The 14887-nt window shown below is 34.4% G+C and overlaps 2 protein-coding genes across 3 annotated transcripts; both read left to right on the forward strand.

The window, feature by feature from the left end:
• Positions 1-187: 187 nt before the first annotated feature.
• Positions 188-8518, forward strand: LOC122601104 (delta-1-pyrroline-5-carboxylate synthase). Of its 2 annotated transcripts, XM_043773878.1 has the most exons (20): positions 188-433; positions 1457-1528; positions 1626-1729; positions 2853-2955; positions 3037-3198; positions 3285-3562; positions 3645-3795; positions 4368-4532; positions 4632-4709; positions 4804-4893; positions 5175-5261; positions 5350-5436; positions 5524-5620; positions 5726-5829; positions 6430-6505; positions 6711-6861; positions 7240-7308; positions 7410-7476; positions 7896-7966; positions 8061-8518. In XM_043773878.1, the coding sequence occupies exons 1-20, from the start codon at positions 374-376 to the stop codon at positions 8140-8142; spliced, it is 2154 nt and encodes a 717-aa protein (XP_043629813.1). In that variant the 5' UTR covers positions 188-373; the 3' UTR covers positions 8143-8518. The 2 variants fall into 2 exon arrangements, with proteins under 2 accessions (XP_043629813.1, XP_043629817.1); XM_043773882.1 differs by lacking the exons at positions 188-433; positions 1457-1528 and adding an exon at positions 1932-2001 and having other exon boundaries at positions 1665-1729.
• Positions 8519-10402: 1884 nt separating this feature from the next.
• Positions 10403-13222, forward strand: LOC122585344 (CASP-like protein 5B1). The gene is made up of 3 exons (XM_043757473.1): positions 10403-10737; positions 12105-12237; positions 12924-13222. Exons 1-3 carry the CDS (start codon positions 10607-10609, stop codon positions 13125-13127), a joined length of 468 nt encoding a protein of 155 aa, XP_043613408.1. The 5' UTR covers positions 10403-10606; the 3' UTR covers positions 13128-13222.
• The last annotated feature ends 1665 nt before the right edge of the window (positions 13223-14887 follow it).

The raw sequence follows: 14887 nt of genomic DNA on the forward strand, positions 1-14887 counted from the left end.
GTGTTTGGTTTTATTTCAGGCATGTATGGTTTGAGCTCTGCATACTACTCAATTAAATGTCATTGTGGTGAGCGACTGGTTGCTAAAGAAAAATATGTGAGTTTTGGTTTTGCATGTGATAGATCGAGTATACTATATATATGGGCGATATATATCACTTTAAAAAATCATAAAAATGGAACAAGTGGAATTCAGGAATCCTACGATCACATTAATAAAGTGATTAGTCGTACACGAGTTTCCTCATACCTCCTCCCATCATTCCCATTCCTCGACACCAGCCACAAATTAACACACACACACACACACTCAACACACAGTAGTGTGTTTAATATATATATATACACATATTTTTCAAGCTTCTTGGTCAATAATGGAAGGAATCGATCCAACCCGATGTTTCCTTAAAGATGTTAGACGTATTGTTATAAAGGTAAATATTATTGGTTCTTGATCACATTTTCACTTATGTCACACACACAAACATATATATAGTACTAGTATATATAATATTCTACGTTTTATTTGTTACTTTTTTTTACACTCTGAATAACGTTATACGTGATATTGTGATAAATCTTCAATGTTGCATTAAAATTTTGTGTTTTTCTCATGAAAGACTTTGTGGTTTTTGGAATTTTAAGGTTCTGTTTAGTGTTTGTGTTTTTTAAGGTCTAATCATATGTGATACGAGTATGTTTTTTTTTTTGTCATTAGTTAGTTCATTTGGATGTATGAGGTCTAATGGCGGAGGCAGTATTCTTATACTGGGTCGCCGAACAGTTTTAATGATACTCAATAAGAGTCAAATTAAACTACGAAATTCAATTACAACTGTATGGGGTTGAAAGTTATGCCAATTACCTTAAAACTGAATAAATACTTAGAAATAGTACTAGAAATATAGAGTTTAATAGAAATTATGGGGTTGTCATGACCACCACATAGCTCCTCCATTGATGAGGTCTATTCATGCTTGTTCTAGAATTTTCACCTATAAATAGTAATATATACAAATACAAATAGGAATAGTACTAGTAATATTACTATTAATGATATAAAATAATGTTATTTTGAGAGTTTAGTCACTTAATTAGTAAAAATGATATAAATTTAATCTAATTTGGTAAAAATCATGTGACATAGATAATGATGTTCTAAAATGGCTGGGTCATGATAGAAATGTTTGGACATTATATATATTACCAACTAAAGACTTTTATATACACAAATAAAAAAAGCAATTTCTTTTTTCTATATAATCCTTGAGATACATATACTAACTGCATGTATTTTTGTCATATTATGATGATTTTACTTATTACTATTGATTTTAAATGGAGTAAATATGTTGTTTATGCTTAAACTATGTAACATACATCTAGAGAACATGTTCATATGATTTGGGATTAATAGTTTAGATGATTTTGATACGACTATTTTTCGGACTTTGAAGGTTGGGACGGCTGTTGTTACTCGAGATGATGGAAGGCTTGCACTGGGAAGATTAGGAGCACTTTGTGAGCAGGTGAGTTTTTGATTTCACTAGGACAAGTTAGAGTTTTGTGATACATATTTGAAAGGCCTTGAATGTGCATATAGTGATGGTTATGTATTGTTTACAGATTCAAGCACTAAATTCTCAAGGATTTGAGGTTATCTTGGTGTCGTCTGGTGCTGTTGGAGTTGGTCGCCAACGACTTAGATACAGAAAGCTAATTAACAGCAGGTACTTAGTCACAAATAAGTGTGGAGTTCTGATTATTTTTTGTAACTCGAAATACCATAACTGAAAAATATAGTTTTACGTGTCTGTAGACGCATTTCAACAAGTTATGTCAAATGATTAAGAAATTAATGGAAAATTTTCACCTTAATTTGATGATTTTCTGGATGGATTTTCATTTATGTCTTTAAGAATTTGAACACAGGACATGAGAGGTCACATGCATTGACAAGGTTAAGTATAATGGATGTGGGGGATGTGGCCCTGCTCCCTTTGTAAGTTTGTCATACTTTTCCTTTCTAAAAAAATAACCCCTTACATTTTAACCTGTTCTATTTTTAAACCAATCTTGAGATTTTAATGAAAATCTAGGTCTAACCCACACTAATACATGGGATGGTGGCCCATTGGAAGGTCTTTAGCCTTGGGGTTTCCCACCAGGTTCATGTCACACTTCTCACATTTGTGGGGGTAAACTTATTTTTATTTTTTTTGGGGGGGGGGGGGGGGGGGGGGGGGTCCAGAAGTCAGGTCCCAAGGGTCTTCTAAAAGAAGTAAGTTACAGCATTTAGCCATTTCTGTGCAAAAGCTTCATGAAAGATATCAACGCCAAACTTAATAGTTAATAGCTAATCAGAACTGATAATGAACTATGGAAATTGATTTTCTAGTCTTCATAAGAATGTTTGGATCATTAAACTTTCTAACTAATACTAATGTCTTATCATATCCACGTTCATTGGGCTAGTCATTGCTTAACTATCACGACTGACTGACTACCTTGGCAACTGACCTGTGGATCTAGGTTGTAAATATGAACATGAAAGAACCAAAAAGTCAACAGCAGGTTAACAAAGGGGAGATGGTAGCAATATGCGTGGCTTCAAATTGTGCTTTAAGTTTTTATGTTTGGATTGTGCATATCATGCCATGCTATTTGATATATACTGTATTCGTATTCTGCATCTGTCATAAAACATCCTGCTTTGTTTTTACTTAGGTGTTCAGATTCATTTGCTTACCCGAGTTTCCTTGTTTTGTTGTGCTTAAGTTACTAAGTCTGATTTCAAAAGTAAATATCGAATGATATGTTATATTGTGATTGATAAAAGTTCTTCTTTTGAAGTTTTGCGGATCTCCAGAAACCGCAAGCTGAACTTGATGGCAAGGCATGCGCAGCTGTTGGACAAAATGGTCTTATGGCACTTTATGATACATTGTTTAGCCAGGTGAATTCATAAGCCATTGGCCTTTTTGTCAATTTCCTTCTCCTATGCTCAATAATGCTTATTATAATGACTCGTTTGCAGCTGGATGTAACATCAGCTCAGCTTCTCGTCACTGATAATGACTTCAGGAGTCCAGAATTTAGGAAACAACTTACTGAAACAGTTGATTCGTTGCTAGATTTGAAAGTCATTCCGATATTTAATGAGAATGATTCCATTAGCACCCGCAGAGCTCCATATGAGGTATACTTTTACTATTTTCCAGCTTTGCATTCTTACTGATGTTACAAGCTTTAATTTTATATCATGCTGAATGCAATTTTTTATAGGATTCTTCTGGAATATTCTGGGATAATGACAGTTTAGCAGCCCTACTGGCTTTGGAGTTAAAAGCCGACCTTCTTGTTCTGTTAAGTGATGTAGACGGTCTCTATAGTGGCCCTCCCAGTGATCCTCAGTCGAAACTAATCTATACATACATCAAGGAAAAACTGGAAAATACAATTACATTTGGTGACAAGTCTAGGCTTGGAAGAGGTGGTATGACTGCTAAAGTAAAAGCTGCTGTTTATGCTTCTGATGCTGGAATCCCGGTTGTTATCACCAGGTATTAAAACATTCATCTTCGAGTTTTACAGTCTACCTTATATACAAGAATGAACGTCTGATGACTTTTGTTATATTTAAAGTGGCTTTGCTGGCGACAATATCGTACGAGTTCTTAGAGGACAGCGTATTGGTACGTTATTCCATAGAGAGGCTCATACATGGGTTCCAAGTCAAGAGCTAAATGCTCGTGAAATGGCAGTTGCAGCAAGAGAAAGTTCCAGGCTTCTTCAGGTAATTAGATTGTTTCCCTTATTGTAAAGTTGTCTATGCATTTAACAGCAGTAATAAGCAACGTGTCTCTGATAGGATGAATAGGTCTAATCTTGAGTACGACAAGTGATAGTTGGCAAAATGGGTGGGTTGGGCAGGTTGGGTAACAAGACAAAAACAGGCCAGCTCAAAATGGGTACAAGTTTTGTGGCTGGATGAATGGGTTGGGTTGACATGAACACTGTTGCTTAAAATTCTCAAATGTTTATAGATAGATGTGCTAAATATGGTTACCCATATTAAATATTAATATTTCAGTTATAGTCTATTTTTTTATTAAATCGATTTGGATATTTCATGCATTAAGAATACAATTTTTATGATCATTGACCCTATAGAAAAATCGACCCCTTCATATAAGTAAATGGGTCACAGCTGTCACCTACATTACTTCCATCAATTAGGTCACGCTTTCTAGAACTACTATGTGTTTAATACGTCAATCTTAGTTTTTATGGTGCCATGACATGTGACGGTGATAGCAAAACCAGCTTGATTTAGAAAATCATAAATGTTATTACACTTTTATGTAGGCCATGCCTGCAGAAGAGAGGAGTAAAATTTTGCTAGCTATAGCTGATGCACTGGAGGCAAATGAGAAAAGTATTGCTCATGAAAATGATGCTGATGTAGCTGCTGCACAAGAAGAAGGATATGAATCATCATTAATCTCTCGGTTGGCTCTCAAACCCGGAAAGGCAAGTCACCTTTTAAATCTGGTCTTTATTGATTTAGAACACTATTCTGTGGTTATATATCGACTTCTTTGGTGATATCGTTTTCGTCATATTTTGCAGGTCTCAAGTCTTGCAAAAGCAATACGTATACTGGCAAAGATGGAAGAGCCAATCGGCCAAGTACTAAAGAGAACAGAGGTAATAAATGATCAATTTGTCTTATTGGAGTTCTTATTAAAATACGCATGCCTTAAAATCATATTTTTACCTAATGAATATCATTTGCATACAGCTTTCAGACGGATTCATCTTAGAGAAGATGTCGTCTCCCTTGGGTGTCCTTCTTGTTATCTTTGAGTCTCGGCCTGAGGCACTAGTTCAGGTATGGTGAAACTGTATTTTAGAACATTTAGTTATTATATACTGTTTCTAATAATGGTTCCGTTACCGCTTCATGCATTATTAATTTTTGAAATGGCAATGCTTTCTTTTTTATCTTCATTTGTTTTTGAAGAAATAAAAACCAAGATAAATTATGGTAAGTGGTAGACATTTTTGTTTTTGGATGACCAAGATCGGGTTACCGACTTTGTAGGTACTAACTAAAAAATGTAACTATAATTTCTACGTTTGTTGAATTTTCATCCTTTTTTTTGGAAACAGATAGCATCGTTAGCCATCAGAACTGGGAATGGGCTCTTACTAAAAGGGGGAAAGGAAGCAAAACGTTCTAATGCAATCTTGCACAAGGTCAACTTTGTTGACTAAATTGAATTATACAAATGCATTTCTCCTACTGTTTTCATTTATTGATGTTATACATTTTTTGAAATTTCAGATTATTACTTCATGCATTCCAGCAACAGTTGGTAAAGGGTTAATTGGGCTCGTGACTTCTAGAGAAGAGATTCCTGAATTACTCAAGGTAATTTTATTTGTTAGGATGGATGTGTATTTCTTTTTGTTTTCTACGACAATATCAGTAACACACAATTATAATTCTCTGTTACAGCTTGATGATGTTATCGATCTTGTGATTCCAAGAGGAAGCAATGAACTAGTTTATCAAATAAAGTCTGCAACGCAAATTCCTGTTCTTGGACATGCCGGTAAAACTGTCTTGGATGATTATTTGTGCTCTTTGTAAATTAAAAAAGAAAAACAATTTGACAGTGAAAAGATGATATAGTAATTCCATTTTCCTAACTTCTCAGATGGGATTTGCCATGTCTATGTTGACAAATCTGCTGACATGGAAAAAGCAAAAAACATAGTTTTGGATGCAAAAACAGATTACCCGGCTGCTTGTAATGCTATGGTATATATCTTTCTTAAAACATCTGTAATGTTCTTAGTAATATATTTGTAACACCTAAAGTCTCTGTCATTTATGAACAACAAAAAGAAAACCAGAGTATCGTTGAAAGGGAGGTGATTTGCAGACCACCAAGTTTGAGTTGTACGTCACCAAACATGCATTTTGATGTTTTAGTATTTTCATGTAATATTTTACTTTAATGGTGTGCATATCAATATTTCTTGTGTACAAATAGCATCCCTTATGGAAAAGTTTAATCTTTAGATCATATCATACACAGTAATTATAGATAAAAAATATTAAGTTTGTCGCACACTGTATATAAGGGCAAACCAAACCTGACTCGTGCCAAAATATTACCTGTTTTCCCCTTACCCATTTGACCCCTTATGCAACCCAAGTGGCAGCCCAATTTTGTAACCTCTATATATTAGGGACTGTATGATGCTGTAATCATGTTCCTATTATGGTTCTCTTCTTCCTTATCCAAGGTTGATGATTTAATGAGAATTAGGAGATTACTATGTAAATGGATCGACATCTGCATATTTGTTGATCAACCACAGATTCTAGATATTTGATATTCCTCTTTATTACCAGGAAACACTTCTTGTTCATGTGGAGTTGATGGAGAATGGTGGAGTTAATGAGCTTCTCATTGAACTTCAAACTAAAGGCATGAAACTGTTTTTTCTTGGTGTTGATTATAAATCTTTTAACTTGCTTGATACCCAAATGATGTGTAAAAAGTAAGGTTTTTTAAGAAATTACTTGGCCATGTCATGACTCATGAGAGTTGTATTATGTCGCGTTATAGTGAGCATAATCCAGAAGGCTAAAAGGAAGGACATAAAAAATGATATTGATTGTATATATTTCAGGTGTCAGCATAAATGGGGGTCCAAGGGCATGCACATTGCTTAACCTTCCACCAGCGCCATCATTTCATCATGAATACAGTTCATTGACTTGCACTATTGAAATTGTGGATGATGTTCAAGCTGCCATTGATCATATACACAAGCATGGAAGGCAAGCTAACTTATTACTTATGTAGTCGCAACTCTTATGTTCCGTCTTGTATGTATTTTCTTTACTAGATGTGACTAATTGGATGAGTTGAGTTGACCCACACACACTGTTTGAAAGTAGTTATCTTTAGAGATGGTCGGGTTGAGTTGACTCACAAACACTGTTTGGAAATAGTTATCGTGCTAAAGATGATTACAAAAGACAGTTTGGTCAGCTTTTGCCCTTGTTGCCATTATGGTAACTTTTTTTTTTCCACCTATTTGACCGTTGGACATAAACCTGGCCCAAATCGATCAATTCATAAATAATTGGTGAACGTTTTAAAATTTTTAGTCTACAAATCACTTATAGCTCTGTCTTGGATACTTCTGTTTGCAGTGCGCATACTGATTGCATTGTAACAGAAGACCCGGAAGCTGCAAACATATTTCTACGTCAAGTTGACAGGTTCGAAATGCAACTATGTATATTGTATAGTCTGTTTTTAACTTATATATGCCTGCGGAACAATCAACTAACTTGTTTATGTCCTGATGTCTATGTTGCAGTGCTGCTGTATTTCATAATGCGAGCACAAGATTTAGTGATGGATTTCGTTTTGGACTTGGTGCAGAGGTATCATATCTTATTTATGTTTTTTTTAGACGGTATTTGGGTGTGCGGTATATATCTAGTTATCTAGTTATATTGGCTTGATGTCGTAATAATCAGTTATTAATGTTTGAGTTTACTGATAATTATCATATCAAAATTTAGTGAACATTAGATGGTCATATGTTGCGGTTTGGGTCGTCTGAATTATATAGATTTAATTCACGAGCTTTAAGATAAGCCTAAAAATATGATGATGACAAGTGGCAAGATCAATGAATGCGATGATGAAAGAGAAAATGTGTAACACAGTTGTCAAACATTTGATGATTAGGCCTTTAGGCTTATGAATTAGGTCTGTTTATTATTTATCTGGGTTTTATATCATGCCTACGTGTATATCTCCTTAGTCATGTCCCATTTCCTGTCTAATAAAATGGCAGGTTGGTATAAGTACAAGCAGAATTCATGCTCGCGGGCCTGTAGGTGTCGAAGGATTATTAACAACACGATGGTATGTTTGTTTGTATTTTTCCTTTTCAGATACATTAATGGTTTCCACATGAATTATGCATAATTTAATTCAGTTTGTATGCTTATAACTTTAGGATTGCAAGAGGAAATGGCCACGTGGTGGACAATGATAAAGGTGTCGTGTATACTCACAAAGACCTGACTTTGCAAGCTTAAGATACTGGCTCGAGTATCATCAACTTGAAGGTGCTCTAGATGATGAGCCATAACCTTACCAAAGTCAACCAAAGTCAAAGGAAGCTAGCTAGCAACATTACTCGTATCTTTGTCTGCCTATATGTTGTACAATTACATATATAACACCAGCTTTATATGTGTTTGTGACGTAAGCAAACCAGGCTGTGGACAAATACTATTCTATCTAATAAGTATTTCAAATTGTTTAGCTAAATGAGAGTGTGGGAGAATTAGAAGTGGCTGTTAATTGTTTCATGTAATCAAATAATACTACTAGATGCATTGCATTATCCTAGTTTAAGTTTATTAGGAAGAAGTTTAGACTTTTGATATCTAAATGTACTGCTTATAACTATTCAATTTGTCATTGCTATTGCTTTAACAATCTACACACACACACACACATTGCTATTCTAGTGTGTTCTGTGACAACTATACTAGAAAATAGCGTGTTAGTTGAACAATCAGAAAGAATTTGGGCGACGATCGTTGTTTCTGATTTCGGACAATAACCCATAGTTTTTTGGATTTGTGTTTGATGTAGGAGCAGGGAAACCTGAATAACATTAGATTTGGTTGCAGAGTTCATGTCACAATGTCAAACACTTGGAAATGAACATGAAGGCAAATAGTATGCACGTATTGTTATTTTAATGAAGTAGAATGCTTGTTTTTTTTTCCCACCAAATCTGTAATTGGTCTGCAATAACTTGCTAAAAAGTGCAAACCAACTTACATGTCAATACCAATCTACAAGTGCTGACAACAATAAACAGATATTTGGCCAAGCAGTATTAGAGAAGGGGAGCGGGTTTAGGGTAAGGCTGGGCTGGAGTTGGCATCGTTTGGGTGTGGAGGCGTTCAGGAAAGAAACTCCATTTGGCATAGGTGTTATGTGTTTGAACTTGATTAACTGATTAAACATACTACAGAAAAAAAACGATGTGTGTTTATATGAGGGTTAATATCTAAGGGTGTAAGTAACTTTTATACATTTCTTATTGTGGGAATGTAACTTTTATTTAGTTCATTGTATGTACGTAACCCGCTAGATTGAACGATTAATGTAAAATTGTATACGTGGCAAACCATATGAGCTGCCACGTAGAAGTTTTTATTGGTTAACGTAAAAGTTTTACATTAAACGTTCAATTTAGCGGGGTTAGTTACATACAATGAACCAAATAAAAGTTACATTCACACAATAAGAAAAATGTACAAGTTACTTACACACCCAGATACTTAACCCTTATCTGGGGATATTAGTCGGACAATTGTTTGTCTGTCCGTGAGAGCCATTTTCGTACCCCCATTGACTTTTCATTCTAACTTCTAAGCCTGGGCATTCTCATTGTATTCACGGCTAGAGATCCTTTTCTATCTTAGATAGATACTGAAAGTAGTCTCTATATACCGTCGTGGTAGAGGTAAAATTGTCTACATATTAATCTCCTCTATACACCGTCGAGGTAATGTGATAAAAAATCTGTAAAAGACGGCATTAGGTGCTTAGTTCTTTACCATTGTATTAACGACTAAGCTCCTTAAACATGATACTGTTGTAACAATATTTGATATTCTTATATATCTCTCACATTGCAAATGTTTGGGATAGCAAAATCAACTCCACATTCTTCTAAACTACAGTACTAGCCATTCATCTTAATCTTAACTACCTTATAAAACATTTAGTCATCCTATTTTTTCAAAAAAGAACTTGATTTACCCAAACTACTGATTTCATTCATTCACTAATTTAAATATCTTCACCCAATATACTTATAATACCCTTAATAAAATTATTTACAAACATACATCTCTTAATCCTTAAAATAACTACAATACGGTATTATATCTTCATTTATATCAAATATTTATATATTAATAATCACGTCACTACCGCCGTCACCGCCGCCATCGTCATCGCATCGCGCAGGCATATAACTATCATATAGAAAACATTTACATTTTTTCTTTTTTATGTTAAGAATTGATGTCTTTTTTCAAAAATATCTACAATTAGTAATTATTAATTCATCACATATCACGTCATAACTCTAAGTCAAAAATTTGACATGGCCAAAATAACAAATTGACCTGAATTGTGTTTGACTTTTTGTCAAAATTGAGAAATGTTGACTTTGATTGAAAAGCAAGTTTGGTGTAATTTCTATACGCCTGATAAAACTCCATATAAGAAATGAAGCCACTTTTTCTTTCATCATCTCTGACTTCAGAAAAAAGCAGCCAACTCCTCTTTTATACTCCATAAAATATTATATATTATATTTATATAAAGTTGTCCGAAATTTGCGTGAAATTTACAATCATTTTAACATCACCAAAATCACAAAACAAAGACACACACAGTTGTTCCTGTGTCAAATATAATATTTTACTTACACACAGACAGATATTAAGGAAGACAGAAATATATAGAAAGATGAAGCGTAGGTTTGGGACACCAGGGATGAAAAGTGGGCTTGTTTTGAGGGTGTTTCAATGTTTCTTTGCTGCTGCTTCTATATTCATCATGGCTTCTTCTACTGGTTTTGCCAGCTCCACTTCTTTCTGGTATATCTATACTACTCCATATAAATATAATTGTATATATTTATATGTATTTATGTATGAATCTTTCTCACAAACACACACACACTTGTACTTTTGTAGTAGTCCTTTTGTCCCAAAAACACTGCCCAAAAATTGATAAATAGTTAAAGATGTTTGTAATTAATTTCAAGTAGAGGTAATATGGAAAGGTTAGTCAATTATGTAGTATAATTATTATAAAGGAGTGTTCGGGATTTGAGTACCTTTTGTATTTCTGCTCTCATAATCTTGAATTTTGGAAACAACAAAGTCTAGGAAGTTAGCAAGAGCTATAATTATTTGAATATGTGCGAAGTTCAAGTGTATATATGTTTTCTAACTCGGGTATCTAGAGATGGCCCTAGTTCGTTAAGGCCTGGGCGGGATGATGCTGTAGCCCTGGCATGGTGATCGAGTTGTATTGAAAGCAGTTTCGTATTTTGGTTTGGGTCGTCGGTTGGTTTTGTTCAGGTCTGATGTGAAGGATTTGGATGTTAGGTGGTTTTGGTGTACTATTTTCAAGTCAGATGTTCCTGTTTATTTTTTCGGGTCGTCTAGTTTGTAACTAGTGGTGATTTAGTCTGATGAGGCTCCTGGCAGCTCGTTTGTACTTTTCTGATGATTGGCTGTTAGGAGTTATATTTTGTAATTGGAGCATTGTTAATGTCTCTAAAGATAATAATCATATATTAATTGAGGTTAAAGTGGGCTGGAAGCAGTAGTTTGTTTAGGTGTATTGACCTTCTTTATAACATTCTTCAGTATTACATCAAAGCATGACCAATGTAGCAAGTAACTGTCTTAAGCTTTCAAGAGGACTTGAATCAAACTCCAGGTCTAAACGTTACTGTGATTAAATTCAATTTATAAAGCCCTATACTCTTTTCCTCATTTGTAGGTCTACGTTTTGTTTCTCGTCAAGCCAAGTTAATGGGATTGATGATCGCGTCCTTGCTTCTTTGTTCAGCATATGTATAAGACTCACAATCTAAAAGTATAAAAATGGTGTAAACAAGTACAACCTAACTACCAAATTATATGGGGGTACTAGTCCTGAGGTGGAACACTTGTTTGCTGAGAAAAATTGCCCCACCCTGTAGATGTTGCCAAGTATAATGCCTCGACATCTCAAACAAGTCCCATTTTCCTGAGCACAATCCATTCTCATTCCCAACAAGATTTTAAGTCTTTATCATGATAATCAAACCCTTATGTAGAAGTTCTATCTTCTTTAGTGCATTTTATTCTCCTTAATATCCGTTAATCGATTTATTCAGTATGTAAATGACATGCCCTGTTACAATATCTCATTGTGCATGTTCTAATTCATGGTGTATGTTTGATATTAGCTATCTAATTGCAGCAATGGGGCTACAAGTTTTATGGAGTTTTGGACTTGCCTGTCTTGATATCCATGCTCTAAGAGTAAAGAAAGATCTGCAGAGTCAAATCTTATTAACACTTGTCGTCATTGGTGATTGGGTACATACATTTACTTCTTTTTTCTTTTTCTGGTGCACATTGATTAATTATGCTTAGAAGAAACGGATTAAGAAAATAAAAAATGGTTTATTTCTTGATATCTGAGAGAGTCGTTTAGGTTACAGTATGGGCAGGTCGGAACAGGTTTGGTAATGGGTAAAGACGGATAATCTTTTGATATTGGACAATATGGACGTGTTGGATTGATCTGAAATACTATAGTTCCTCGTTGGTTACAAGTTATTATTGTTGAATATGATTCCACAAGTTATAGTGTAAGGATAATCTTCACACGAAATTCAACATAACCTGAATCAATTCGTTCATAGGTAAGTGGGTTGGATTCACCACTTCTATTCTTTAGGTACTGTTGCTTGTGTGTCTGATAAAATGGGTTAAAATCTGATTGGGTTCAAACTTCAAGACAGAAAGTAACTATTAATCAAATGTCTAAATGACCTTTAACAGGTATAATAAGGTTTCATTCTCACTTGCCACTGCATAACGCAACTTTTGACTTGTCAGAGTCTCATAAGAAATATTAGTATATTATACCCAAATGGCCAAATGTACCGACTACATGATAGAGGCATCTTGCTATCTTGAAGTCCCTAATCAGAAGTAATTTGCCATGATGATAATGGCCAAATGTACTGACTACATATTTTTGTAATTTATTTTTTCAGGTGACGGCTATTCTAGCACTTGCAGCTGCATCCTCATCTGCTGGAGTGATGGTTTTGTTTGTAAGAGATTCAGATTTGTGCAAATTGGACCTCAAACTTTCGTGTAATATGTTCCAGATTTCGATAACTTTGGCTTTTATTTCATGGTTTCTCCTTGCCATCTCTTCTCATACAGTCCTTTGGTTGTTGGCTTCACTTTCTTGAATTTCCATAACTGTACATATCGAGTTTTTAATGTAACTCTTTTTTCTCAACTTCCATTATCTTCTAAATTACACCTGAAGTTTTCTGAACTTAAAGTGTTCATTGTTACGATATCAATATTTTGAAGTTTTATGCGCCGGAGTTTTTTCCCTTGAAGGAGATTGGTGGGGACATCCTTGATCCTGGGTGTCTTTTTAACCGCAGTCATTGTCCACCCTCGAATAGATAAAAAGCTACATTAAACAATGGTCTTCTTTTTTCTTCTAAAGAAGATTTTTTTGTTAAAAAAAGAAATCAAAATGTTTTACCCCAAAAGCTACATTATGACTTGTAAAGATGCATTATATCTGCTTTATTATGTTTGTCAAGTGGTCAACACATAATGCTTTGGCCTTCTTACCCTAATATTTGATTTCTGCACATTATTTTTAAATCTAAAAACACCGAAGGATCTTAAGATATTAAAAGAATTTGATATTATCTGCATTAACTTGACATAATAAGTTATATAATTTCAAATGCTTTTTCTATCAAATTCTTTGCAATCTATAAAACAAACCACCCATTAGTAGAAATGAACCTGAATCCGGTATTGACCCGTACAAGTCCTCAAAACCATCAAAACATGATATCAATCTCGGTTTCATTTAAAATTTGGTATCATTTTGTGTTCCCATTTCTGGATGTTGCGGTCCCAAATCCGCCAAATAACAAAAGTTTCTTGATATTGCAGTCCCAAATCCGGTAAACTAAGTATCGGTTCCGGCCTTTGACCACCAATTGAAGTATAGGAATACTCGTATTATTTTTATGTACGATTTACACCATATATTTGATTTTTTAAATAGAAAAACATTCGACATTACGCATCACGCTAATATAATTCTAATAATAACGATAATGATGAAAACAACTTAAAACTAGTAACTTGCATGGTAAACTTTATCCATCTTCTAACTTTCTACCCACTTGAAGTAGAAATCCAAACAGACGTTGTTCAAGCTTTGCTTTATTATGCTATGCTAAATTCAGGCTCGACAAGTTAGTTCAAGCTTATGTAGATCAGTAGATGCGTATATATGATCATGTGTTGTTTAAATAAATTTTTATATAAATATTATTTTTGTTAGACAAATATATTTTAAACATTACCACCACCCGGTTACACGTTTTGAAGTCCGGTCTTAAAGCTGAAATGTTTATTTGGAAATTGAGAGTTATGATATAGCTTGCTTTTCTTTCCTTTTTGTCAATTGTATCATACGCTTTGTTATTTACTCTCCATATGTAGTGAACATAATATCTTATTTTTGGTATATAAAATATAAAAAAACTAGTTGTTAACTTGTTATACACTTTGTTATCCTTCCTCTTTAGATTTTTGACAAAGAAATGAGATAACTATTGATTTTAGTTAGGGCTATCCGAGATTTGGTACCAATATCTCAGTTCCAGTCAACCGGTATCATAGTGGTCTCAATGTCAGTTTAAACGAGACCGGAATCGATACCATGCTTTGATCATTTTCAAGATCGATGCAATCGATATCGGGACTGGTACTATACATGACAATACCAATCTCACGTCCAAGGCTAAATCAATCTTATTTTTCATGAGATATCTATATTACCTAACAAGCATGGTACCCGCGCAATGCGACGGCAGTAGTGGGGAAAGCGGTCTAGTGGTGTTGGTGATGGTACTATTCGTGGTGGTGACGATGTCAAGTGGTGTAGGTTGATGTAATTGTGTAGTTGAAA

Source organism: Erigeron canadensis, chromosome 1, assembly GCF_010389155.1.
Source record: "Erigeron canadensis isolate Cc75 chromosome 1, C_canadensis_v1, whole genome shotgun sequence".
NCBI classification, from domain to species: Eukaryota; Viridiplantae; Streptophyta; class Magnoliopsida; order Asterales; family Asteraceae; genus Erigeron; species Erigeron canadensis.